The 26,441-nt window shown below is 45.7% G+C and overlaps 1 protein-coding gene across 1 annotated transcript; it reads right to left on the bottom strand.

Annotated features, from left to right (window-relative positions):
* Positions 1 to 215: 215 nt before the first annotated feature.
* On the bottom strand, positions 216 to 12,336 carry T265_01365 (hypothetical protein; the record flags this gene model as incomplete). Its single annotated transcript, XM_009165371.1, has 4 exons — positions 216 to 523; positions 3,270 to 3,677; positions 10,285 to 10,512; positions 12,301 to 12,336. The coding sequence occupies 4 exons, from the start codon at positions 12,334 to 12,336 to the stop codon at positions 380 to 382; spliced, it is 816 nt and encodes a 271-aa protein (XP_009163635.1).
* Between the last annotated feature and the right edge of the window lie 14,105 nt (positions 12,337 to 26,441).

The raw sequence follows: 26,441 nt of genomic DNA on the forward strand, positions 1-26,441 counted from the left end.
GTACACCTCACCGTGTCTGAAATTCGGCACTTCACCGCGGCTAAGATGAAATAGGAGTCGGAACGCTTGTCAAAGATACGTCAACACTCGGGTTCGGACGTGCCTTCGGTGACCAAAATTTTCCGTGACAACTCGACTTTGGTTAAACCAAGACCTTCAATGTTTCATCCAGTTTGATATGATTTATGATATTGATTTTAATTTCGTGTGGACCTGAGCTAACGTAGTACGGCCTTTCCATGGAGTGAAAATGTAGCATTTGTGCGGCAGATTCCTTTAGGCTGGACCTGTACAAAAACGTCATCACAAATGAGAAAAAAGATTTAAGAGGTAGTGACGCCTAAAAACAGGACCAATGACAGTAAGGGTATCCGAAACTCTAAGCAAACACCAAAAGTTCTGACATCCAGGGACCGATTCTCGATTTCGAACTCATCCAGTGTCTTAATTCATCATCCGAGTCCAAATTTAGGCGTTGGACCAGTGACTGGATCGAGAATTTTGGCGTATCGTTCTCTTCCGCCTGTAAGGAGTAGGCGAAAAAGAGGAAAATGAAACTCATGCAACACAAAACGCCACCTAGCATACAGCTACTCCGAAACAAGGAAACTATTTGTTGTTACTCACGATTCAGTAATAGTCGCTTTAAACGCGAGACACCAAGTCTTAGTAACCATGATCACTCAACAATGTTTACGCTCTAAATGAAGGTTTCGATTCTATACCTAATCACTATTTAAGTAGGGCGTTACCTAGCCTGGAAAGGGGCACATTCCAAATCACACTGTTGTTCCCACAACCTGAAGGAACAAGAGTATTGTTTCCTTTTGTTCATTAGATAAAGCCGGAGGAGCGCCGTTCCTCATTGAAATGTCTGTCGTGACATTATGGGTGAGTTATTCCACATTTGTCCAACACCTAATAGCACTGTTCACTTACAGACAGGCCATCTGAACAGACTGGTCAAATGTGGTTCAACTCTCACACCTGTGGCTCTAAGACACCGGTGAAAGATAACAGAAGACACTCTGGCAAAGCAGATTAAGAGAAGGTAGTTTCGGAACAAATAATTCACCAAGACTCCATGGCGAGAATGAGGATCCAGGCATGATGGTTTGAAAGGGCCCACTTCCCTAAATTCGAAGTTGATTCTAGTCTATGGCTCCGCTTGTAGGTTGATATTGGCTGTCCAATGACTGGATGAAAGACTAATTGGTGCTACGGAGGCAAGCCATACTCCAAGGGTCCACCGGTATAATATTGTATCCCGACACTGATTAAAATCAGCTCTCCACTCTGCGGATGATGGACAATGTAAAGTGGGCGAATGACCTCAGCGGCAAAAAAATTGAAGCAATTCTTCCTCGAGGAAGCGAAAGAACGCAGGAGCCGATACTAATACACTTCACACAATTTTATTTTCCAATTTAAAGGATCGAGTGATGTGAAGGGTGAAGTCGTCTCTGGTGCGTTAACATGCATAGATGTATTCCTCTATCTTAGTTTATGGAGTTCATCAATATTGTAAGCGACCCAGTAAGGAAGACGTATGCGTAAGGCTGGAAATGTTGCCTGAATTAGTGCACAAACTTCTGCTCAGAATAACCGATTTTCAGATCGCTCCTGTCTATGTCGTGTTACTTTGTAGCACATTGGGTCTCTCCATCCAACTGACAGACAGCGCACCATAGTCAAGACGATGCAGTTTTATCACTTATATGCGAGAAACAGTTGTAAATACAGTGATCCTTCTGTCTAACGCTGCAAGGAATCACTATAGAATACAAACCGTGTGGTTGTGCATGTCAATCACAAGAAGCAGACCGTTAATGCCCCTGAGATAAAACCAACTCCCGTATGATCAACGTCACCTGTTTTCAAGTCCAGACCAGAATAGCATCGGTGCGTCAGCCGAGCTCTGTGCACTGTGAACCTTGATGCCTTGAAGTCAGCTAAACTCGTGAACCTAAGGCTGTGTTAGTAAGCAAAGCTAACAGCCGCTTCCTCGACACGTCATTCGGCACAATGGAACATGAACAAAAGAGACTACACGCCAGTGTCCTAATACGTGTGACATCTGATGATTAATTACTATTGAAATTCTATCAGCGAGACAATGCCCACAGTACTCATTATATTTCAACCAGGAATAAGAACCCATGATAAAAACTAGTAGATACCTGACTCTGTTTCTATGGGAAATATCATTCGTATGTTGTTCTACATATCAAAATCCTGTGTAATCCGACCATCTGAAAAACATAAACTTGTGCTAGGTACGAGAAAATCCAGATAGTATTTTGAAAATGTGCTAATGTACGCTGTCTGCGTTTTGTACCATGAACTCCTGAATGTCACAATATCTGGAGAGTAAACGTCAAAAAATCACCCACATGATTACGATGTCCCTGAACCTATTAATGTTGTTTTGTCTGAAAGATATTAAGCATGCTGTAGTTGGAAAACGGACAACCGGAAAACCCTTTAATTAAACACTGCTAGGTAGATTAATCAGTGGATACCGGAACGGTTAAAAGGTTAAGGTCTTTGAGCATTTACGAAGTAGCCCATTTTTCGCCATGGACGTATGGAAGTATGTGACGGCTGAACAATGTAGTTTGCTTGGTTGTTGGCTATCAGTGAACCGACAATGTCACTCAGATGAAACGTTTGCAATCCAACTGGCAAGTTCGGCGAAGAGATCACAAACAAGCAACCAGTGCACCCGAGCTAACTATATTACGTAACGTCGCCAGGTTGTGCAAGCCAGCCAGGTGTATCAATTAGGCCTACCGGCCGACTGGCCACTACAGGTCAATAGCAGTCCGTAATGATAATGATCAGAATGGATTAACGAACCAGCTGTATTCGTCATTAGTTTATGTCCGGATTACTTGGAATTTCGTTCCGTTACATTGTGAGAAACCAAAGCCCACTTCCCTTGGTCAGTCAGTCATAACACCTTGTTAATTCTCAGACAGTCATGAAAGCTCTACTTCTAAATATTCATGCGTTATTGAGCCTTTCACCCTTCCTACTTGTTTGTTGACCTCGGGTCAATATAATCCTACGGCCTAATTGGTCTAAACAGACGTGGTAGTGAAGCCATCGATCGGAAGTAATGAAGACTAGCATGCAAAATATAAGACAAAACAGTTCGACCTTTTGATAAACTTGACTGTGCCCTTCGACCTTTCCGTTTTCTGGTCTTTCAATAAGCACTTAACGGAAAATGCTTGCGTTTACTAATCTTAACGGGATCTCATTACCTCAATGACGCCGTTGTGCTTTGTGCCATCAGAAGGAGAGAAGAATTCCAAACGATAAGCTGGCACCTCATAGGGATCTATCTGCAGGGCGTTAGTGCTGCCCGAGCAGTCCGCCAACAGATCGGGACGAGAAGCCTTTGAAGGTTGAGACATCCGGGTAAAGTGAAGCCACCCAGCAAAATGTGTACCAAGTAACGCCTTCGGAAGCCACAATCGATCGTCTGGCCACATGTTGTTGAAAGGGATGCTGGAGATGTCTAAGGAAAATGTGCTGGAGTCATCGGACCTGTCGACCAGTGCTCCAATCGGAAACCAAGAAGGATGCATTTCGTCGGTATCGGTCGGCCACTGAATTTGACCAGTAGTACTGTTGAGGGGTTGCCAATCTGGGCACATAAAAACGTGCACCTGAAAGCACTGTGAACAGTCCAAGCAGAGAAAACCCAGGTGAATGAGTATTTTTGGCCAACAAAAAATTCAGTGGAGTCGAAAATTCTCTAACAGACGGGCAATTTATCACCGGACCCAAGCATCATTAAGACAAGCCTTCTGAATTCCTCGCTAACTTATTGTTCAAGTCTCTATCCTGTGAGCTTAGACACACGGGGTCCAGCGCAGACATTGTACCTTCATGCGACGGACTGGTTGCTCAGTGTCATCCGTCACTTGCGCTGCCCACTCAAATTGAATAAGAATGAGGTCAGATTGCAATGATGCGAAGCGTGACCATCAGATGAACGGCACACACATTTCAAATAAATCGAAAACCACTCAGTTTAGTACTTGCAAAAACGTGGCTTGCGAGAGCGAACGCCCAAGGAGGTACATTGTGTTGTGTGACTACAAAGTTGAAGTGACAGATTAGCTCTTTTGTCTTCCGTTCGCAAGCATATCTTTGTGAAACCGTTTGAAATCTATATGATTAGTAAGCCAAAGCGATGTTGGATATTGGAAATAAGAACTCACTGGCACTGGGAGCACACACAAGATGAAGGAGCTCTTGAAATACGAGCTTCGGATGCTTACCTACCTGTACCTACTTGTGCCTGCAATGGGTTGCGCGTGAGAGATATAAGCCCGGAACTCTACTGAGCGCCTTCGAAAGTACACTTGAGTATTTGGATGTGCACCAATTTATCAACTCCCGCCTCCGGTGCTACAACCATTGTATAACAAGTACGCGGTTCTTACAGCTGGTGATAATGATGATGATGAACAATTTGATTCTTAAACAACTGCGTTCACAGATAAAAAACGGTAAAGTTCGACAATCGAAACGTCGATCCACAAGATAGCTTACATCCAAGTCTCGGCTCTTTTCAATTTGACTTAATACCTTCACTGACCATAGTTACCCAAATTTACGAAGGGGGGAATGGAGCAATATTTCACTCTGGGCACTATGGTGAAGTGTACTTTTGTGGGTGAAACGGAGACATGCATAGCAAAGCGAACTGGAGTAAAACACGAAACCAGGCATTCGTAACAGACACACAGGGTTGAGGCTATGTTGAGCGGAAGATGTAGCGACTGGGGTGTGTCTAGTTACGTCTATCGGAATAGCCTATCAATCAAATTCCCAAAACAGTCCAAATACCCCATGTTGTACAGAAATCTTGCTGTCTGTTATTTTTGACAACGTGAAACTAATCGAATTCGTTCCTGGTATAACGAAAACAAGAAATTGATTCGAAAGGTGTGATATCTGACTTTCAGAGAAACCATTTCGCAAAAACATCACTCTACAGTAAAGTTCAGTCAGATGCTTGTTCGGCTCAGCAAATGGTAGTTCGTTGTGCGTTCGTCGAATCGCTACAATCAAATTGTATATTGATCACAGTAGGTCCGGAAACAACAGGATAGTCTAGCTATTTTACTTCAGCCTTAAGCAAAACCTCAAACATATTTCCCAGACTATGAGGAAACTAAAAAACTCCATTCGTCTGTCCGTAAATTATGGGGTGAGGGTGTATAAGAGACGAGAAGTGTTTGAAACAGCAGGGGTTCAAATGTTGATTACCGGACCCCGGAACGCAACACGGTGGGCCTGCAAACGTTCTACCGACAAACCAAACACTCATCTGGTTGATGTGGGTGCAACTGTCAGTCAAACGTTTCCGTCCAGCAAGAACAATCACAAACAAACTATGTTCCACGTCCTTGGCCCTAGTGTAGACAGGGCAGTAACGTATGTGAGACGCAGCAGTATGACAGCTGTCCACTGCAGCTTCGATTCGTCATCTGTATGCCAATTAGGAGACCATAGGGAACCCGAGGGATGGCGGTAGAGACAGTCTATGTTCCCCATGAAAGGGACCGATGAGACACAAATATGTATCCTTGAGTTCCCTAAAAATTTGCGGTTAGCATTTTCCTGATGAAAAACAGGAAATGGTGTGCTGGAAAAGATATGTATCTTATTTGAAATTCTTTCAGATTGTTTCCAAAGAATCTTCAACGAAATTTCTCCAATCATGTGTGAATATGAGCTCACACTCATTCTAAACTATTCCAGCCATATCGAAAACCTCACCATATGCTGGGAAATTCATGCGCGATTTGTCGGTACTCTAACCGTAGAAACGCGCTCGGGTCGTTAACCCTGGAACATTGCACGGATGTAGCGTTTGACAGATAAGATGACAGTGCTTTTCAGGGTCCGAAGTAAGTTGGCAACAGCAGACAACGACAGTCTCTCCGACCTAAGACTGTGACACAACATGCAGTTAGAACATGTGTCATCCAACTTGATCGCACTGGTCAGTCAACTGCATGTACACGCCGCTTTGAGAAGTGTACTTGGGTACCACGGTGAAAACGCCCACAGTCACCCGGGTTGAAACGGCCGGTTGAATATAAGTGGTCCAGTGACGTGAACCTGACACGTTCGGTTAACAAGGCTGCAGCAGTCCTACAGTGGAGTGGTTCACTTCTGCTTGAACAAATTTTATCTCAAATCACTGTACGAACGTTCATATACATACCAGCATTGAGTGGTTTACGTGTGTATCTCGGTGGATAGTGTACTCTTGGACCTGGTAAGATGCGTAATAACCGAACCTAACATCCGTAATTAAATGGGTATGCATTACCACTGACAATTCTCGAACCATCACAGAGATCCTTTAATTTGAAACTGTTCAGACACGAGCCGTATACAAAGGCTCTACTGGTTCCAGGTGCCAAGGGTTTGCTCACAGGAAGGTTGGAGAATAAGGGGCACTAACCTCATAACCGTCAGCACTAACAACACGAGCGCTGGACACTACCACTGTAGATGGGCAGCCAAACATTAAAACCGGTGACACAAGGAGTTCGTCGCTGTCCGGTCGTGGGAAGAAAAGAAAAGAAAGCGTTCAGCTGTAGCAGCCTTCCGGTGCCTAACTGCCATGCCACCCGAAGGAAGCACGAGGGCTAGGATACTGCCAGGTTGCCCAAGCCTAGACAGGGGAAGTCGAGTGGCGGAGGTCGGATTCGAACCGCGAACCTTCCGGCCAGTAAATTCGCGCTCTAACCACTTGGGCCATCTCGTCGTGGGAAGTCGGTAAGTAGAGTGCTACTCAGCGAAGGCAACAGCTTTGGTAAGGGAACGCCAGTGTGCCATATAGGGTTTTTCATTAGGCGTCGATACGTCGCAGACCCAAGCTCGTCTAGTTCCACAGACGTCATCCATACCTCACCAGCGTTGACTTGACGTTCCCTTCAGGCAATGCTTCGGATCAGACACTGAAACATCCCACCAAACATTTACAGTTCCCGAAAACGTAGGGATGAAAAAATCGTTCAGCTGTAACACCCTTCTGGTGCCTAGCAGCCATGCCATCCGAAGGAAGCATGAGGGCTGGGATACTGCCAAGTTGCCTAAGCAGAGACAAGGGAAGTTGAGAGGCAGGGGTCGGGTTCGAACCACGGACCTTCCGTCAGTAAATTCGAGCTCTAACCATTGAGCCATCTCGCCTCCGTAGGGATGAAAACACAGTGATGCATACTCTGTCCTAGACAGATAAATCGAAGATTTGTCAACGCCACACTTGTGGGAAGTTGGTGAAATTTACCCAAGCCCTCTTCATTCGAGAAGCAATTTCACCGAGACTTATACTGTTAGTTGGGTGAACTGACTTGCTGGACTGTAAGCATGAGGGTTAATCCACTTTAGAGTGAAACTTCACATTTTTCAAGTGTAAAGTGCATACCAAACTGTGACAGGATAATGTAGGTTAGACGAGAAAGTTTCTAGTTTTGAAGGATCCGGTCCAACTTGGCAAAACTCTTCCGAAAAGAGACGCCCATGGACAGGAGAGGTTTGGATTTACTTATACACACCCATGATCATTATTTTTTTATGTAGCACGTCTAATTCGCTTGGTAAAGAAAAGCATGGCAAACTGGTCATGAGCCTTAGGTATTACGAAGCAAGAGGAATTGTTCTGAAAAACATTTCAAACGGCTTTTATTTACGTCCGCTAACGCGTCTAGGCACTGCAGCTAAACGTATGCTGTCTACAAACCTCGTGGAATTAAAATTCTCGAAAAAGTTGTTTCAACTTTGCTCGGCTAAACGCTAGATGTGCCAATAATGGAAATTCCACAATTTCCAACCTTTTATTACAAGCAATAACATTTGTGTTAAACACATACTTTCTATGGCTTACAATTTATCCAACATTTTTGCACTTCCAATTTTGGCGTATTTTATCCACGAAAACATATGTCGGGAAAAGCAAAGTACAATGAAGATTTTCGGTATAATATCCCAAAGCGCTTTGATTCCGGCTACTTATTCAATACAGTCGAGTAGCACGTAAATGAATGAAAAAGAAACGGGAATTTTGCAGATATGTAGTTGAGTTGCTTGTATCTTCGTTTTAGAGGAAACTCGGGGACATAGGTCCCCTAATAGGCCCACATATGGTCTCTGAACACAGACTGGGTTTATTGCAGATTAGCTGGTGCTGAGTGATAGGAGGAAGCCTTAGTATGACAAGTGGGGAGATTGTTGTAATAATCGTTAAGGTGTAACACCGTTCCGAGGCCTAGCTGCCATGCTACTCGGAGAAAGCACGAGGGTGAGATAATGCCACTTTGCCCAAACCTAGACAGAAGCAGCCAAGATGCAGAGGCTGAGTTCGAACCATCGACCCTCCGGCAGTAAATTCGATCTTTAACCACTGAGCCATCTTGAGCTCATGAGTGGGGTAAGCTAGCCTAAGACCAAGCAAACAGGCTCAGTATTTGGTGGGTGATTTTCCTCGTCGAAATAGCATTTCACCAATCTCCTAGCACTTGAAATTCATCCATCTACAAACCCACGGTAAGCATGCGACGAATGGCGACAGTCGAGAGATGTCTGGCATACGGAAAGCCGATATTCCTGATGGGAAGGCACCTGGCTTCATACAGACATGTTCACTATCTTTTGTTCGGATCAGTGGGGTACTCCAGACTCTTATGGGGTTTTCAATAATCCCATAAGGAGTTCAGAAAAAACCCTATATGAGAAGTGTCTCATTTTCATAAATCTTCCCTGAAGAGGTTTACTACATTAGGATCGTACCCCGAGGCAAATAAAAAAACATAAAAAGGAGGCTAAGGATTCGGAGCTGTCTAGAAATCCGGGAAACGGACTATGGCGACCACAGAACTTCCCAAATGATGCGTGCAAACTCCAGAAAGGAACAATTCACTAAGCAGCTTGATACAGGCAAGAAATCCGAAACTTATTGAGTGCTTCCGGCTTGGTTTTTCAAGCTGCGGGCTGCATGAACAAACATCCCGACTCATCAACTATCCCCTAGAAAACGGAGTTGATCACGATTAGGCGAACTGATACCGTCAACCAAAAACTGAAAAACAAATTAAACAGACGTAGAAATTGGTCTACATGAATGGAACCCAGTGACAGACAGAGCGGTACATTGGTTCAAAAGCAAATCAAGTGACATCAGTGGCTAGAAAACTAGTCATCAGACCCAACGGTTAGAGCTACCTATGGTGACAACTTAGTTCTCATGAAAACGGGTGATAAATGCGGTATAAAAAACTCGGTTAGAGTTCCATTCATGATTGCACAGGGGCCTGGATAGCAGAACATGTTCGTTCTTGTGTGAGCCAAAGTCGGATGAGCTGAAATGCGTCCGGGGGCAGCAGAACTGTAACAGCTGGTACTAGTTGCACAGATGTTCCGCTTTCGTTGGTTCTCAACTTAACTTTTAAAAACACCAGATGGTAACCAGACACTTGTCCTGACGAACCAAATATTTTCTGCATTATTCTCATTTTTCGCTTTCTATTCTTGCTAAGTGTTCGTGTTTTCAGTAAACGGTTGAGACCGTGATGACGAGAAGCCAAGATGTGAATGGCTCTCGCTTTTATGCCCATCTCCGGTGCTGAAAACTATTTGTTAAATCCTTCAACCGAATTGGAAAACGTCTAAACCGATCTAAATAAATCAGCTTTGTCTCCCGGACTATACACAGGGTGTTTGAGAAACTACTGATGAACAGTTGACCAAGAAGCCACTGATGTCTGGAAACAAGGTAAATCGAGAAGACTTCCCTCCCACGAAGTATTAGTCCAATTATTGAAAGCAATCAACTGACTGAAGGTTAATGGAATCGACAGAATTCGCATTTTCGCCAGCCGATACAATAAATGGGTACCATACGTACGATTCTTGGGTCGACAGGGTGTTTGCTAAGGTAGCAAGGTGAATGACAGACGACAGGTAGGATGGCGGTGCGCACCGGTCGGTCCGTCGGCCTCAAGTGGCACTAACGGGGATGAAAACTGACGGGTGAACAGAAGCATCTCAGACAATGGAACTTGTCAGAGTCGAGCCTGTCTGGTGTAACCGGATGACCAATACAAACGAATGCTAGGTGGTGGTGCCCTCCATCCAAACTCAGACAGTCAATTACTTGTCGAGTTCAGTAGAAACAGGAAACAAATACATATCTATTGAGTGATATGTTGGATCTCTCACTGCACACTGATTTTTTCGTTGATATAAACTAACCTCATCGTTTTCGGTGAACGTAAACCATAAGCGAGCGATTTCCTCTATGTTTTCATCTGAAACATCCAACCCAGATTCCTCTTTTAGCTCACGTAAGGCTGCAGCTTTCGGGCTAGAATCGCCGGAATGAACTTTCCCACCAAAACCGTTCCAACGACCCTGACCGAAACCGCGTTGTTTGAGGCCAAGTAGAAGCCAGCGTGTTGGACTGTTTGTATGGTTGAAACTCTGAAACCATTAAGTTAAATGAGAATCGTCAACAGCTGAAAGTGAAAAAGAGCTATGTAACTCCTGATAAAACTGCTACTAGTAACAATTCAGTTGAGTCTGCGACTGCGAGACCATACTTTGGAAATGAAGTGGCTATAGTTTACACATAACAAAAGGATAGAGGTGGACTAACTCTCTTTTGTGGATTATAGTGAAATGAACAACGCAAACAACAAGTATGCAATTAAACGATAACTTCTGGATCACTTACAACAAGTTGTCCATTTTTCATCACTTGTGGTGGGTGATTAGGATCCCACTGATTGTAGACCACAACCATCAAGGTGTACAACTTACGGTAGGTCCACCGAGAAGTTAGACAGTCACTCATGCTTTGGTGTTTTGTCAAGGCTGAAAAAGGGTACAAGGGAGCGTAACGTGAAGACGGTCCACTTCTACGCACTTAGAAAACAACTGGTGCTTTCGAAAGGTTGAAGAGCACCCTTTCAGCTGCGAAATGACAAATGGACAAACTATCGGAACACGGGTAGGCAGCCAGCTGGAAGGCACATAAGGGAATCGAACTCGGACTGATAAGTCACGATTTCGACAAGCCGGTCATCGAACCCAGAGTTGCGGTCGAGGTTTACAAGTAACTGCAATTACATTCTGTATTTAGCTTGCACTTTCCTACCGAAGCATGGGTACCGGAATCCAAGTTGAGATTAACCAGGAGGCACTGTGTACTATAAACACGGCAAAATGGGCACATATTGGGATCTCAACTAAACGATCAAAATAATAGATGGGATTATGGAAATCACGATTAATACAAGGTGGAATTCAGCGAATTTACACTGGCGCTAATTAGTTTAACCACAAAATTGACCTTAGCTATTCTGTAGCATGCACTCATGATCTTTGCGCATTTTAAATGTTTGCTTCTTGGCGAACACTGAGTGGTCACAAGAGGAGCGAGGGCACTGATTCTATATGTTGACTTCGCCATTAGCCCCACTGCGAAAGAACAGTAACACCGTATTGCACGTGGTGCAAGTTTATCTATGAACACGGCGCGAGATGGTTCAGAGAAAGGGCGGGTCTAGCACTTTTCGATTGTAGCAATTCACCTTACCAAAGAAATTCAAGGAATGTCTATAGAGTAGAAAGTAGTACCCACACATGGAGTGCCTAACACTTTAACTGACCGATCATTTTTTTTACTTCAACTGTGATCAGGCATGACTGTGCTCCAAGTGATGTTTCCACATGAGTGACTTGTAGACGAGCATAAATTTTTGGTGGCTACCCAGCTCGCCATACTCGTCGCCAATCGAGAAGACATTAACAGCGCGCGCATTGAATATGCTTGCCTTTGTAAATATGATAAAAACATGAGCCCAGAATGGTTTAATTGAGAAGAATTGAAACGCTGGCCTGTTACTTGTTTCTCACCAAGGCCCGGGTTATGTCGAATGAACTGCTGGCAAGAATAAGTAATTCATACATTGAATTCAGCCTACTCGTGAGTAGTATGAAAACACGCTGTTCGGTGAACACACCGGTTTTCGCGCGAACGAACCCCAAAATTCACGTCAATGCCGCTGACCGATTCCCAAAGTTAAGTTTATTATGAACTGCCTGTCAAAGGTGTTCATCGAATGTTAATCGACCATTCACCTCAGACAAATCATTCCCACATACTAATAGAATTCCACTATGTCAAGCAGCCGTAATGAAGCAGCGTTGTTCCCACGGAAGAAACTGACGCACCGGAAGACCAAGCAATAACGTGTAAAGACTCACCGGGATATCAATAAGCGAAAAGCCCGCAGGGTACATATGGTGGAAATATCTGGTTAGGCTTCAGAAAAAGCAGCCCGAGGTCCCTGAATGGGAAACAACCCTTTAAATTCCTGCGAGCTTAGAAGAGAAATTCATGGGAGAGTTTGAGGCATCCCACGAATCCAAACACGAGGCAGTAAACTCTATCCTATGACACCAAAGTTACCCTCTGCAAAAGACCTAAAATTTCTAGGCACAGGAACAGCTGCTATTAAACACCATTTTCCCCAATTAGTAAACCTGTAATATAGCGAACTTGGACTGTTAGAAAGCCGGTGCGTTAATTGGATGACAAATGCGGGGACAGATGAACGCTAAGCAAATCCGTTTAGTTCCAGGGGCATAATGTTCACACTCTGAACCATGGCTTATCTTCACCAAGCATCAGCTCAACGCCATCTGCAGATAATTTCACGTTTCAACCTGAGCTCAGTAAGCGGTAATACGGCTAACTCAAGCAGGTGTTCGTTTGTGATTTTGTTATAAACGGTAGCCAAATGTACGGGATAGACAGTGAATCAGGTCGACCTGGGGTTGTATGCTAAAAAATGTTCGCCGACACGGACGACCTGGGACAATACGTCGTCAAGTACAGTCTACATAAGGTAGAAGAGAGGCTTTTGAATGTACTGGAACCACGAAGTTGACAAGATCAGTAAAAACTTTGGCACTTCTTTACAGCTTCCTAATGAGACGTGGACGGTGTACAGGGATTCAAAAATGATGTATCCACTGAGGATGCTGACAACTTTGTGTCCAGCTGAGGGGAGCCGAAGGGCAACCTCTGACAACTCAGGGGTCTGCAAGTGTCACACATTTATGCGGTGCACACTAACATGACGTTATCGAAAACAACTCGGCAAATTACCCACACAAACATTCACCCACAGTTGGGCAACACACTGTCTTACCAGCTAAGTTGACATAGGAAAGGACGTCACAAATCGTCACACAATTGTAAGGTGTATTCTCTTCGTGATGGTTAGCCTTGGCTATGTTGCTTAGGGTAATTTAAAAACAAGAATGTGACACAACAAACTGGGTTCCTCAATAACTGCGTCTTTATTCGCAAAAGTTACCAAGATGTTAGGCAAAGTCCTGCACCGAAACCGCCTTATCGCTCGCAATTAGGCGCTTTTACAACCAACAAGCTCAATCCACACGTGATTCTTCAGAATACCTGGCCGTTTGCCGGCCCAGTATCAAAGTGAGTTGATTGGCCTAGAACGTGGACTCAACAGACCGTTACCAATGGCACATCCAGAAGGCGCCGAATCTCCAGAACGTTGTCACTGTATACACTTTAAATGCCACCTGGTTTTGGATGTTTAATACACTTTGTGTTTCTCTGGTGGTCCTTGAGCTGAAGACTCTAGCTTGAGAGGATCAGACTAACTGAACCGAAACACTGTCATTAATACAATTGGCGAACGGGAGCCCATGGAGTCTATCAATTTTAATCCCTTCTGAGGAATATTGCAACAGCAACAAAAGCAGTTTGAAGAAGCAAAACTGCAGCTAGTCGAACCACGGGCTCAGAGGTTGCATTTCCAGACACCAGCAGCCAGTACCAGTGAGTCTTTTGTTTCTTTAGTTGGTGCAGCCGCGACCTAAATCACGGACTTCATATTCAACCCTCTTTTTGGTGACATTTTTTAATCCTGGAGTATTCTGACAATGACGCAGCACCAAGACACGAGGAATATTTGTCGGTTTGCGCCATCCTTGGAGCCGAAAACGAATTTCGATGAGGTTGAAGGGCTGTGTCAGGCTATATAGCTGCGGCTCGCCCACCTCAAGTTACTTGACCTTTTGGATCTGAGGATGTCGGGTGTCCCGAAATATCCTATCGCCGCCATGTTTGTCGCATAGGATGCATGAAATGCGCTAGGTGATACCAGGGAATCGGTTCACTAGCGGGTAAAGCCTATCAGATGAAGGTAGTCGATGCACGTACTATGTATTTTCAACCATCATCTACAAAGAATATAATTTTCCAATCCAAGACCATGATGGCAAATGGCTCGCGAAGGGCGTGCCAGAAATGTAGTGGCAAATAATATAACGATCGTTTATCAGTAACACCCTTTCGGTGTCCAGCTGCCATGCCATGCGAAGGAAGCACGAGAGCTGAGGTAATGCTAAGTAGCCCAAGCCTAGAAAGGAGCAGTCGAGATGCTGAGGTTGGGATCGAACCACGGACCTTCTGGTCAGTAAGTGAGCGCCTTAGCCACTGAGCTACCTCGAGTTTGCACGCAATTACATGGTAACGCAACGTGAAAGCGGCTACTGTCAAGCTGAGCAGCGTGATGTCTTCGTGCCTTCCTTGTTTGGGTTCGTGAGGCTCTCTTCACACATGGGTGAAAGCCGTGCAGGACACGACAAGTAACCGGTCTGAATGGAGAGCTCGCTGTCGCGTACACCTTACGATTCAAGGAGAATCACTGGAAGTTGTGGATAATTTTACATACCTCAGTGGTTGCATTAGCTCTGACGGCAGTGTTTTGATGAAGTCGTTGCAGGAGTCTCAATGCCCGAATCGCGTTTGGTAACTTGCGTCCCTTGTGGCAATAAAAAGGCATATAAAATAAGATAATCATTCAGTTGTAACATCCTTTCGGTGCCTAGCTGCCATGCGACCCGAAGGAAGCACGGGAGATGGGATAGTGTCAAGTTGTCAAGCCTAGAAAGGGAAAATTGAGAGACAGAGGTCTGGTTCGAACCACAGACCTTCCGAACAGCAAATTCGCGCTCTACTGCTGAGGCATATCACTGGTTGCGTGTGCCAGTAGGGACTGTTTCGTTGAATGACAGCAAGACGTGGCCTCTGCGGGTAGATGGCATGGGATGCCTTTAGGTTTCTGACCGCCGAATACAAAGAAGCGTTGCTGGTTTTGGATGTTGTCAACGGATTAGTAACGAGGCGATTAGAAAACGGATAGTTGGTTGTACAGCAGGCACTTAGCTGCGTAAAACATCCAGCGCTATGAACCAGAAGCGTTGCTGGTTGTCCGTTGCTGTTGTCAACGGATTAGTAACGAGGCGACTAGAAAACGGATATTTGGTTGTACAGCAGGCACCTAGCTGCGTAAAACATCCAGCGCTATGAACTGTGGTGGTGCGGTCATGCGCTCCCAAGATACCGTTTATCGAGAAGAGTGTTGTTCTCCATGCCTCCTTCAGAGTGGCGCAGACCGAAGGATGGACAAGGTAAGAACTGGCACAATGGCGTGAAAGAGATGACGAAGAGTTAGGGTGTTGTTGTTGTACGCTTTCAGGATCCAATCCTCTCTTATCCCTCCCCCGCTGCGCTTGGCTGGAGACACTGCAAGAAATGGCGGCTGATCGATACCAGTAAAGTTTTTGCTGTCAGTTTCTTTCCAGATTATTTGATTGAGCACTTGGAGGTGTAGGTAGATCAGAATGCTTGGCGTATACCAGCATTGGGTCTCCTCCCTCACCCAGTCTTTCTCTTCTTTTTACTCTGGAGCTTTAAATATAACTGGACGAACATTATTGTTGCATATGGCGTTCTCGTTGCTTCCCCGCTAATACATTGTTTGTCTTTTGGAGGCGAGATGGTCCAAGTAGTTAGGGCACGAATTTACCGACCGGAAGTTCCATGGTTCAAACCCGACCTCCGCCTCTCGACTTCCCCTATCTAGGCTTGGGTAACCTGGCAGTATCCCAGCCCTCATGCAACCTCCGGGTGGCGTGGCAGTTAAAATGCCGAAAGGGTGCTACAGCTAAAGGATTTTTTTCCTCTTTTAGGCTTTGGAACACATTTGCCCTTTTTGACGCAGTGTCGTTCTTAGATAATTCACATATTGTACGTGTCCCTTCAACCAAGTGTCTGAGAGAACGTAATTCACTTAAAAAGAGAGAATTCCGAGAATTGGTGCGCCCGAAAGTGTTGGCACAAATACCGTATTCCTGTCAGCAGTGAATCCATCAGCTAAGGGGAACACTGTATATAGGTTATAGACATGTCTAAGTCAGTAGGAATGGGAGTGTAGAAAACTGGCATTAGATGTGGGAAAACAGCCAATCTAGAGCGGCATCTATGGCCATGTATTCGGTTGAACTTACATCCTACGGGTTTCAGATGGAATACGTGTCTGTTATTTGATTTTAACATTCCGTTAGGAAAATCTGTTTTCACAGGGGTTCCTAGTGAATGCGGCAATCACAGAAGGATTAGCTTGACTCGCCGTGAAGAGACGCTTGGCGCCACTTGTATATTGCGCTCTATGTTGATTTGTAAAGTGCTGACCCGTGAGCAGCAAACATGATTTCGGCCTGCTAGACATTGCGCTGACCACACCTTCAAAGTCCGTCACGTGCTGGAACAACGCATTGCGTATAAGCGACCTATAATTCTGGTGTAAGCCCATGTAACGTTAGGTTCTTTAGGTTCTCAGATTTGCGAGCGTGAGGGCATACGGGGGACTCTAAAAAAAGGTTTCGTACAAACAATGGAGCCTAACGAGAACGTCCCCCTTCTCCATTCCTAAAAAAGCTCGCAATAGACGAGATAATGAGACCAACGGTTGGTCTTCAAAAACCTATTGATCAAGTCGCTGATGACAAACACCTGCCGACCTAGAATAGCAGATGGAAAATTCTCTCCTTCAAGGTCGAAAGGGCAAAGGAATTTTCGGATGTTCAGCTCAGTTAAACTGCCAGCCATGTGCCGATGTAGTAGTGCAGTCTGCTACATCTTGGTTCACCGAGGGTAAGAAGAGTAAAAGAATAAGACTCAGGCTTTGCAGGAAATGGCACCGTCAGTTCGTTGACCCCAAGTCGTTCTGTCACTATCTGACATACCTGATATTGTGTGACGGTGTTGTGCAGTGGCAATATTTCAGATTCAAGCTCGACATTCGCTGCGTGGCATAAAAATTTCTGTCAGGGTCACTAGCCAGTGGTTTGCTCGTTCTGAGGACTCCATTTGGAGACAGAGGTCAACAAAGCGAGTTGACTGGAACGGCTTTCATGCTTCATCGCCTCGTCATCATCATCAGAGAGAGCAACACAAGTGTTGACAATGGTAGATCATTCAGTCGATCGGTCTATTGAATTTATCATCTATAAAACGTGCACCATAGGCGTGTTGATTCCATCTGATAGTTTTGAACACCAGGAAACGGGAGACAGCATAGAGCATACAGCCAAGCGTTCAAAGCGATGATATATTCAGTTTGTTCGGAATTCGGGTGGCTATGTATTGAAAGCGAAAGCTTTGGTGCATGAGCGGGCCATTTTTGGCTGACACACTAGCCATTGGTGAGTTGAGTCCCAGGGTAAACATCCGGGGAGGTGAGAGTTGTCAACCCGATTACGTTTACTGATCAGTGTTTTCGTACTTCGTAGCCAGGTCATACACTGTCCACCTCTTGGTCGCTTCCACTAAGCACAGGACCGGGAAAAAGAGGCAGACGGTCTTCTGGCATGCGGACTACATGTCCTAACCACCATAACCTATGAAGCGTGAGTACTTCATCTATCGCGGGAGAGTTCCCTTTTCCTCGACCCACCTGGGGTACCCCAGCACTACTAATCCGACGTTCCAACCAGACCTGACCAATGCTTCGGAGACACCGACGGTCAAACACTGACATCTTCCGTATGTTTTCTGAGCGTAGAGGCCATGTTTCTGATCCATAAAGCAGAATGGATCGCACCACCACAGTGTAAACTCTTCCCTTGACAGACAAGCTCACGTCAAGTCGGCGCCATAGGTGTCGGAGATGGTCAAAAGTTGCTATGGCTTTTCGGATTCGAGAACTAATCTCATCCGCAGATAGTCCACCGGAACTTATTCAGGCAAACAAATTTATCTACCACGTCGATTGGCTCGTCCGCAAGCACGACCTTAGGGTTTGGTGCCAAACAGTTTTGTGACCACACTTTACAGGTTGCAGGTGAATACATGCCAAACCGCTCGGCAGAGTAATTTGAGAAGGATCTGAAGCAAGGAGAGCAATATCGTCTGCATACTCAATATCTGCAAACGAACGTCCCGGGAGGATTCCCACTCCCGAGGTTTCAGAGGCAGGCACAGAAATTACAAGCAGCATATCAGTAAAAAAAAGTCGGTGAAGAAAGGTAAGAGAGGTCAACCTTGCCTGATACAACTGGACGCGGTGAACCCAGACGAAAGGTCGCTCGTATACTCGTACGCTTCCACAGCAGTTCGCATACAGTGTCCTGATAAGGAATATAAATTTGGAAGGGACACCTTTAATTGCCATACACTTCCAAAGTTTCTGACGATCGACAGAATCAAAAGAAGATTTCAGATCAAGAGAAAACGGCCAACATGGAGTGTCTAAAGCAGTGGCACTGGTCAAGAATTTGTCTTAGGGTAAGGATACAGTCGATGCATCCTCGGCCAGGGCGAAATTCAGTTTGATTCGCACGAAACCTCCCCCCCCCCGATAATCCACCAACTTGCGCAAAATAATGCCAGAGAGCACCTTAGATGCACCTTAGACGGATATCAGGCTGAAACCACGATGGTTTTCGTATGACGTTCTTGTTCCCTTTTTGAAAACTGGGATGACGGTAGAGGAGTTCCATTTGGCTGGTATTCTGTTTTCGTTCCAAATCTTCTGCAGTATGGTTGTCAAGCTGTTCATCAGGACCTCGCCACCTTCTTTGAGAAGTGCCGCGTGCAAACCATCCGGGCCAGGCCCCTTACCGCACTCCAGGATTGATACCTCACGCTAGATTTCGGTAGCTGATGGTGGGTACATGTCGATATTCCATTTAGGTTCGCTGTGTTCTTCCAGCGGTTGTGTTGAAGGAGGCCAGCTCACTCAAGACGACGACAGAGAGAGTGAATTGTCATTCCGTCTTTTTCGCACATTGTTTCACTAACACCTGCTTTTTTTGACCGGTTGATCGAATCAGTTGAAACAGGGCGCGGCTGATGCCTGCAGCAAAAATCTTTATCTCCTGGGCCTTCGAAATCCATCAGCGTTCTCTGTCACTCTCCAAGCTTCTGATTATCCGGTGTTTGAGGGAGCTGTGTGCGCTACCATAGTCGCTAGTTACTGATGTGGCCTTTCTGGTAGCAATAAGATATGGTTACCTCGACGATATCAGCTAACCTTCGAAGGATAAGGCCACAGAGCACTTTCGATATCACAGCTAACAGGCTGACGCTACGGTCGTTTTCACACAGCGTCCGCGTACTCTTTTGAGCACAGAGATAATTATCAATAGTACCCCATTCTGGAGGCACCTCTTCGCTCCATATAGCATCACCAGGAATTCTCCGCCTTCTTTGAAAAGGGCTGGATACAGACCGTCCGGTCCTGGTGCCTTCTCACGTTTCAGTAGGGGTATTTCGTACTTTATTTCTTCTTCCGACGAGCGATCGAAGTTTACATCCCATTCGCCCGTGTGCATTATCTCCACAGGCTGTGTTGCATGAGGCCAACTGCACTGTCCATCTTTCCAGTTGACGTTTTTGTGAGTGAATAAATGAGCCATCTCTTTCACTTATCGTTTCGCTGACTGTTGCTTTCCTAGGGCAAGTTGATCTTATCAGTGGATATAGGGCACGCCTGTTTTTCGTAGCGAAAGCCTTCTCCATCTTCGGGGCTTTCGATGTCCACCAGAGCTCTCGGTCTTTCCTTAGGCCCTTCACTATTTGGCGTGCGCCGTCGTAATCGTTGCCTGCTAGCATGGCTTTCCTGGCATCAATCATGGACAATAACCTCGACGACATCCAGTGGTCTTGTGGTCAAATTGGAGACGTCGGACAGATAGTATTGAACGTCACTAACATAGCTCCTTTCACATTTTGCCACGCTGCATCCACATGCGTATCCCAGAAGGAAAGATAATCCTTGACTGGTCCGATTCAGACGATGACTGTCTTGTGGTAGAGGGCCTCCGGGCAACTCGGTGTGAGCGTTTATGTTGGAGGTTCGTACTGCTAGAACAAGTAGATGATCTGTACACAACTTAAAAACCAGCTCTCGATCGATTCGATCAGCGTCGAATCCTAATCTACCACCTAACTGAGCTTTTCCCTGATTCAGTCTTCCAACTTGGGCATTCATATCACCCTCAAAGATCACTATACCCGTCCTTCTTGCCGACCGAAGCAGTGCTGACAGATCTTGATAAAACTCGTCCTTTTCAGTCTCAGAACTGCGTCTCAGAACTCTGTGGGGTGGGGGTGCTGACACGATAAATAAACACCGTTTACCGAAGCCATCTATTTTAATCTTAATTGAGCCAGACAACTGCACAAAGAGGACCGTTTACTGGGATCCAATGCAGTAAGGCGGTTTTAACCCTGGGGCTTAGTGCAACTCCCACACCGTAGACACAAAGGACGGTTGCGCCAGGATCACCAGACACCCGAAGAGTGAAATGTAGAGCCTTTGTAAGAAACAAGAATTTGGAAGGAACGCCCTTTACTTCCAGGCACTGCTATAGTTTCTGATAGGACATGATTGAAAGCATATTGACTCAAGTGAAGCTGTTAGTGTTGGTCGTCGGAAGGAGCGGGGCGATTTCAGCACTTGTCGAAAAGTGAAAATATGACAGCAGTTCCGACCACTCCAAGCCCAGCTTTATTCTTGAGGGGCTGAATCTCCCGACGAAGGATCACTCTAGGTAGGATAAGGCCAGAGAGTGATTCGGAAACAATAGCCACCAGACTGACACCCCGGTGGTTTTGTCATGATGTCCCTATGCACTTTTTGAATATAGGAGAAACCGGCGAGGCGCTCCATAGTCTGTATCGTCTTCATTTGGGAGTAAATTCGTCAGGCCAACCACAAGGTACTCGACACGCTTTCGAACAGTATCCAATGCAAACCATTTGGATCAGGTGATTTGTTGCGATTAAGGAATGGAACCACACACTGTGCTTTAGTTGTCCATGTCTCGGATTTATACGCCATCTCCAAAGGTTGGGCGGATGGGAGCCAGTGTAAAGGTCATCGTTCGAGAAGACGTGTCGGCGAATGAACTGAAATCCCGCCGTTCTCAGCTCTCGATTCACTATCACCAGACCTCAGCATTCGCCGGAGCGATCGTTCAGCTCCTCGTAATTCAGTCGCAGAGAGGATTTTACGTCCCATCTTATTCGCTTGCGGACTTTATGGTTTCCCTAACATCAACAAGTCTACCAGTCGTGACGAGATCCACTGTTCGTTCGGGTGCAAAAGCTACCTCGGCGTTCGGAGGCAAGCCGCACTAGACAACAGATACTGCTGTAGCTACAGTAGTTTAGGGCGTACACGTTAGTATGCACGCTATGGTAGCACCAGTGGAGAGTGATTCTCCGAAGGCAGGTGGGTGTTCACGACAGTTCTGTGGATGGAAAACAGCAAGAAAGTTCATGAAACGGAGCCCAGTAAGCAAGATTGTACATTAATATATTATGCAAGTATACTTGCATATAAATCAAACAAACACAGTATACTACATTGGCCTCCTTTTTAAAGAACACAGCCCCAGTATATTATGGCCTAGGTGAAATGGCCAGCGCTAGTGGTACGGTGCATGAGGCTGGTGAGCGTATGTAGAGCTTGCTGTGTCTGTCGTGTGTGACTGAGCAACTTGTTAGCTCTGAGGCCAATATGCACATGTGCACAGCCAAGGTCTTGGTGGTAGGCCCATCTGTGTGTGGTAACCCTCCTGGCGCGGTCGCCAGGATTCACCAGGATTTCACGGATTCAGGGATTGGTACACAGGATCGAGGCTTTTGCCCAAGTTTCCCGGGTGGGTTTTGTTCTTGTCGTTCAGAGGCTGTCGTTCACCTGAAAGGCACAAGTGAAAAAAGGTGTAGCACTGCTCTTTATGTTCTCAGGGTGGGGCAGAACGCATGCCAGCGCGATGATTCGCATAAATAAACGTCTAATAGTGCTTTAAACTGGGTTCTAGAAGGAGCGTGGACAACCGTCGGAGGAAGGTCATTCCACGCACCTACTACCCGAAATGAGAAAAAATTTTGTCTAGTGAATGTACGTGCTCTGAGCTTGAAAATTTTCTTACTATGTACCCGCCGTGTGTTTGCTGGGTCAACGGTGAAAAGCCTGTTTACCAAGCTTTGTTCAAACAGGGCATAAGTAAGAATTAGGTCCCCCCGGAGGCGACGGCACTACAGGGGAAAGAGACTAAGCATCGCGAGACGCGTTTCGTAGTCCACGGATTTGAGGCCGGTAACCATTCTCGTAGCGGCCCGCTGGACACGCTCAATGAGGGTGACGTCTTTTGTGCGTCCTGAGTAGACAACTTGGTTGGCGTACTCCAGGAGCGGTCTGACGTAGGCACCATAGAGTATTTGGAAGTCCATGCGAGTAATACGGGAGAAGGTACGTCGGATCATCCGTAAAACGGCGAATGCCTTTTGGGCCGATTTCTCATGGTGTAGTGCGAAGGACAAGTTTGAGGAGACCCAGATGCCTAAATCTTTTTTGGCATCTATCCTCATGATGTTTTCTGGTCCCTTTTCACCATGCATAACAAAGGCATTCGCTGAATCCCCTCCAAACGACACATGGACGCACTTTTCATCATTCAGAGGAAGGTGCCAGTCCAACGACCACTGCTTGGCAGCGTCTACATCCATTTGGAGGGCGCTGGCATTGGAACTCCAGGATTTCAAGTCGTCCGCAAAAAGTAAACATGGACTCGCAAGAACGTCTGGGAGGTCGTTGACGTAGATCAGAAACAGGAGTGGTCCCAAGACGGAGCCTTGAGGAACTCCAATGGAGACCGGCGCTGGAGAGGAATAGGTTGAGCCTATTCTCACTCGGAATGACCTGTCTGATAGGAACGCCTTGATCCAGCGAAGGATTTTCCCTTGAATCCCGTAAGACTCGAGTTTGTGGAGCAGCGGGACGTGTGGGACTCTATCAAATGCTTTTGAGAAGCCGAAAAATATGGCATCCGATATGAGTCCTTCGTCCTTGGCTTGGGTTAAGCTGTCCATAAACACGAGCATGTTTGTCACGCAAGGACGGTTTGGGAGAAATCCGTGTTAAGCTCGAGACATCAGGTTGCTGGAAGTAAGCTGATCTAGGATAGCTCGCTTCAGAATGCGTTCCATCACCTTGCACGGCACGCTAGTGAAGCTTATAGGCCTATGGCTGCCAGGCGATAGTCGGTCACCAGTTTTGTAGATTGGCGACAATCCCTTCCTTCCAAGCAGAGGAGACAGTGATTCCCCGAAGGCCGGTATGTGTTCACGACAGTTTATGTGGGCGGAAAACAGAAAGAAAGCTCATGAACCCAAGCCCAGTAAGCAAGGCTGTACATCAACCAAACTGACTGACACCGTACCCTGTACACCACGTGGTTTACGTGGACGGGCCACACACCAGCCACGGCCCAAACGAAGGCAGGTTCTAATTGGTCAGGTTATGTGTGTCAGGTTTGAGCGCTCATAGAGCGCAGCATGCGATTCATGCACAAGCCAGCTTTCTGATTGGTTAGTTGTGCACAAGCCAGGAAGTGCGCGCGTTCAAATAACGTTTTTGCACAATCCAGGATAAAGCCGCTAACTGTTTGCACACCCAAATTGAGTTCACCGAAACTATAGGGTTTTCGAAGTTGTGAATTTAATGAGAGTTGGTCTAATGGATTTGCAACTTCCAGTGACATGTTGCATTTTGTCTAAGTGAGCGAAATTTCCACGTCATAAATCACCGCCGATTTGCATTTTTTTTGCCAGTTTACGCGACATAAAACACGAAATCGCACTTAAGCATATTTTGGTGATTTTCGGTGTTTCTGAAGAATAAAATAACATCCCAAGAGTAGTTAATGCAAATTCCACTGTAGGAGATTGGTCGTAGACGTTTGTTTGCTTTGCACTCCTCAGATTTAACAAATGGGATGATTTTGTTCTGCGAACCTGCTCACAACACATTTTCCTCATGGATCTCACATTACATTAAGTGCAATAAAGTTAGACAACAACATGAACTGTGCAGTGGAAGTGTGAGGGCCGTTTGTGGATGACCCCTTTTCCAGATGTGCACAACAAGCTTGTAGATAATAGAGCGTCACGAAATAGCTCCGGGAGTCATTCCCATTATGACTATGACGTTCTGTAGGTGGTGACCACCATAAAGCGGTGGCCATGATGATCGTAGCCGTTGTCACTCTCATAGACTACTTATCAAGACTGCTGTATCCGTGTCTATGTGCGACGTTGATTATGGGGTCCCGCCTATGCGCGACAGCCCAATCCAGCGAGCAACGACGGTCCTTTGTACACATATCTCAACTCATTTCACTCATCTCGAATACCTGTTGTAACTGCTGGGCCCGCGTCTATGTGCAACGTTGATAATGAGACTGCACCTAAGCACGGTAACATTCCGATGGAAAATGAGGACTTTCATACCCTTAACTATACGGGTTGCGGCTTATCTTTGCTACCTACAGTAAACAGCAGTTCAATATATATGCCGACCGGTAAAAACAAGGACCCAACTATGTGTGATAGCCTCATCTGACATCCTGTTGCACTCACAACTTCACTCAAAGTCACCTAACTTGGCTATTGATCGTACCTGTTGAGTCCGTGTTCTTGTGCATACATAACTAATCTAACGGCGAACGACTGACTCCATACTCACAACTGTACGAGGCATTGCCTACATTGACTACGTTTTGAAATTGCTAGGCCAGTGCCTAGATGCGACGCTGATTATTAGGCCTCAGCTGTGCGCAGTGTCCTAATTTAACTACCAAATATTGCCCGTCATTTCCATAACTGTGCGCGCCCTCGCTTATGTCTGTTACATATATCATCATCATCGAGAGCATGACATCAGTGTTCAACACCGATTTTCACTGCCGTGCCTGCCTGCTACCTATAGTAAACACCAAGCTAGTATCTATGCGGGCCGATAGAAACCAGGTTCCAACTAGGCGTGACATCTTAATTTAACGGCCAACGGCGGCCTGTCATGCTCGTAACTGTAGTCGATATCGCCTACCTTGGCTGCTTATCGTAATTGCAAGACCTGTGTTTTGTGCAACGCTGAGTATAAAGCTGCAACTATGCCCAGTGGCCCGTCATACTCATAACTATACTCGATGTCTTCTACCGAGGCTAATTATAGTAAATGCCAGGCCAATACATATGCTTGAATTTGACTATAATGTCCCAACTATAAATAATGGACTAATCCAACGACCAACGGCGGTTCTTCACATCCATACGTCGTCCACCTGCCAGCACCCCATGCCTAAAAAATACACAACTACCATTAAAAGATTGTTTATCTTTATTGGCTGCATCGGTACAAACATAATGTGCGGTCAACCCAGTTGTCAGTTTTCCACTCGATAGGGCTTCTGAAAAAATGTGTAATCAATTACGGCTCCCTCACGTCTTTCTCGAGATTGGGTCATGCTCGTAACTGTAGTCGATATCGCCTACCTTGGTTGCTTATCGTAATTGCAAGACCTGTGTTTTGTGCAACGCTGAGTATAAAGCTGCAACTATGCCCAGTGGCCCAGTTTAACGGCAAACGACGGCCCGTCACACTCATAACTATACTCGATGTCTCCTACTGAGGCTGATTATAGTAAATGCCAGGCCAATACATATGCTCGAATTTGACTATAATGTCCCAACTATAAATAATGGACTAATCCAACGACCAACGGCGGTTCTTCACACCCATACGTCGTCCACCTGCCAGCACCCCATGCCTAAAAAATACACAACTACCATTAAAAGATTGTTTATCTTTATTGGCTGCATCGGTACAAACATAATGTGCGGTCAACCCAGTTGTCAGTTTTCCACTCGATAGGGCTTCTGAAAAAATGTGTAATCAATTACGGCTCGTACACATCTTCCGCGATATCGTTTAAAACATAATTAGACAAATTTGTAGTGGTTAAATCACCAAGTGTTTAACAAATCTCTCTGTCCACAATTCCCGGTCGGTGTCCAAGTTGAACCTGGAGGCTTATTCTTATAAAGGTTAACCCACTACTTGCTGAATAAGTCCGATTGGCGAGCCATGTGTACATCGATGGTACAATAGCGGGATTCGGCAACCATATGCATTATTGGGAGGAACGAAGTCAAAGCTAAAGAGAGATGT

The sequence above is a fragment of the Opisthorchis viverrini genome (genome assembly GCF_000715545.1).
Source record: "Opisthorchis viverrini unplaced genomic scaffold opera_v5_14, whole genome shotgun sequence".
Taxonomy (NCBI): domain Eukaryota; kingdom Metazoa; phylum Platyhelminthes; class Trematoda; order Opisthorchiida; family Opisthorchiidae; genus Opisthorchis; species Opisthorchis viverrini.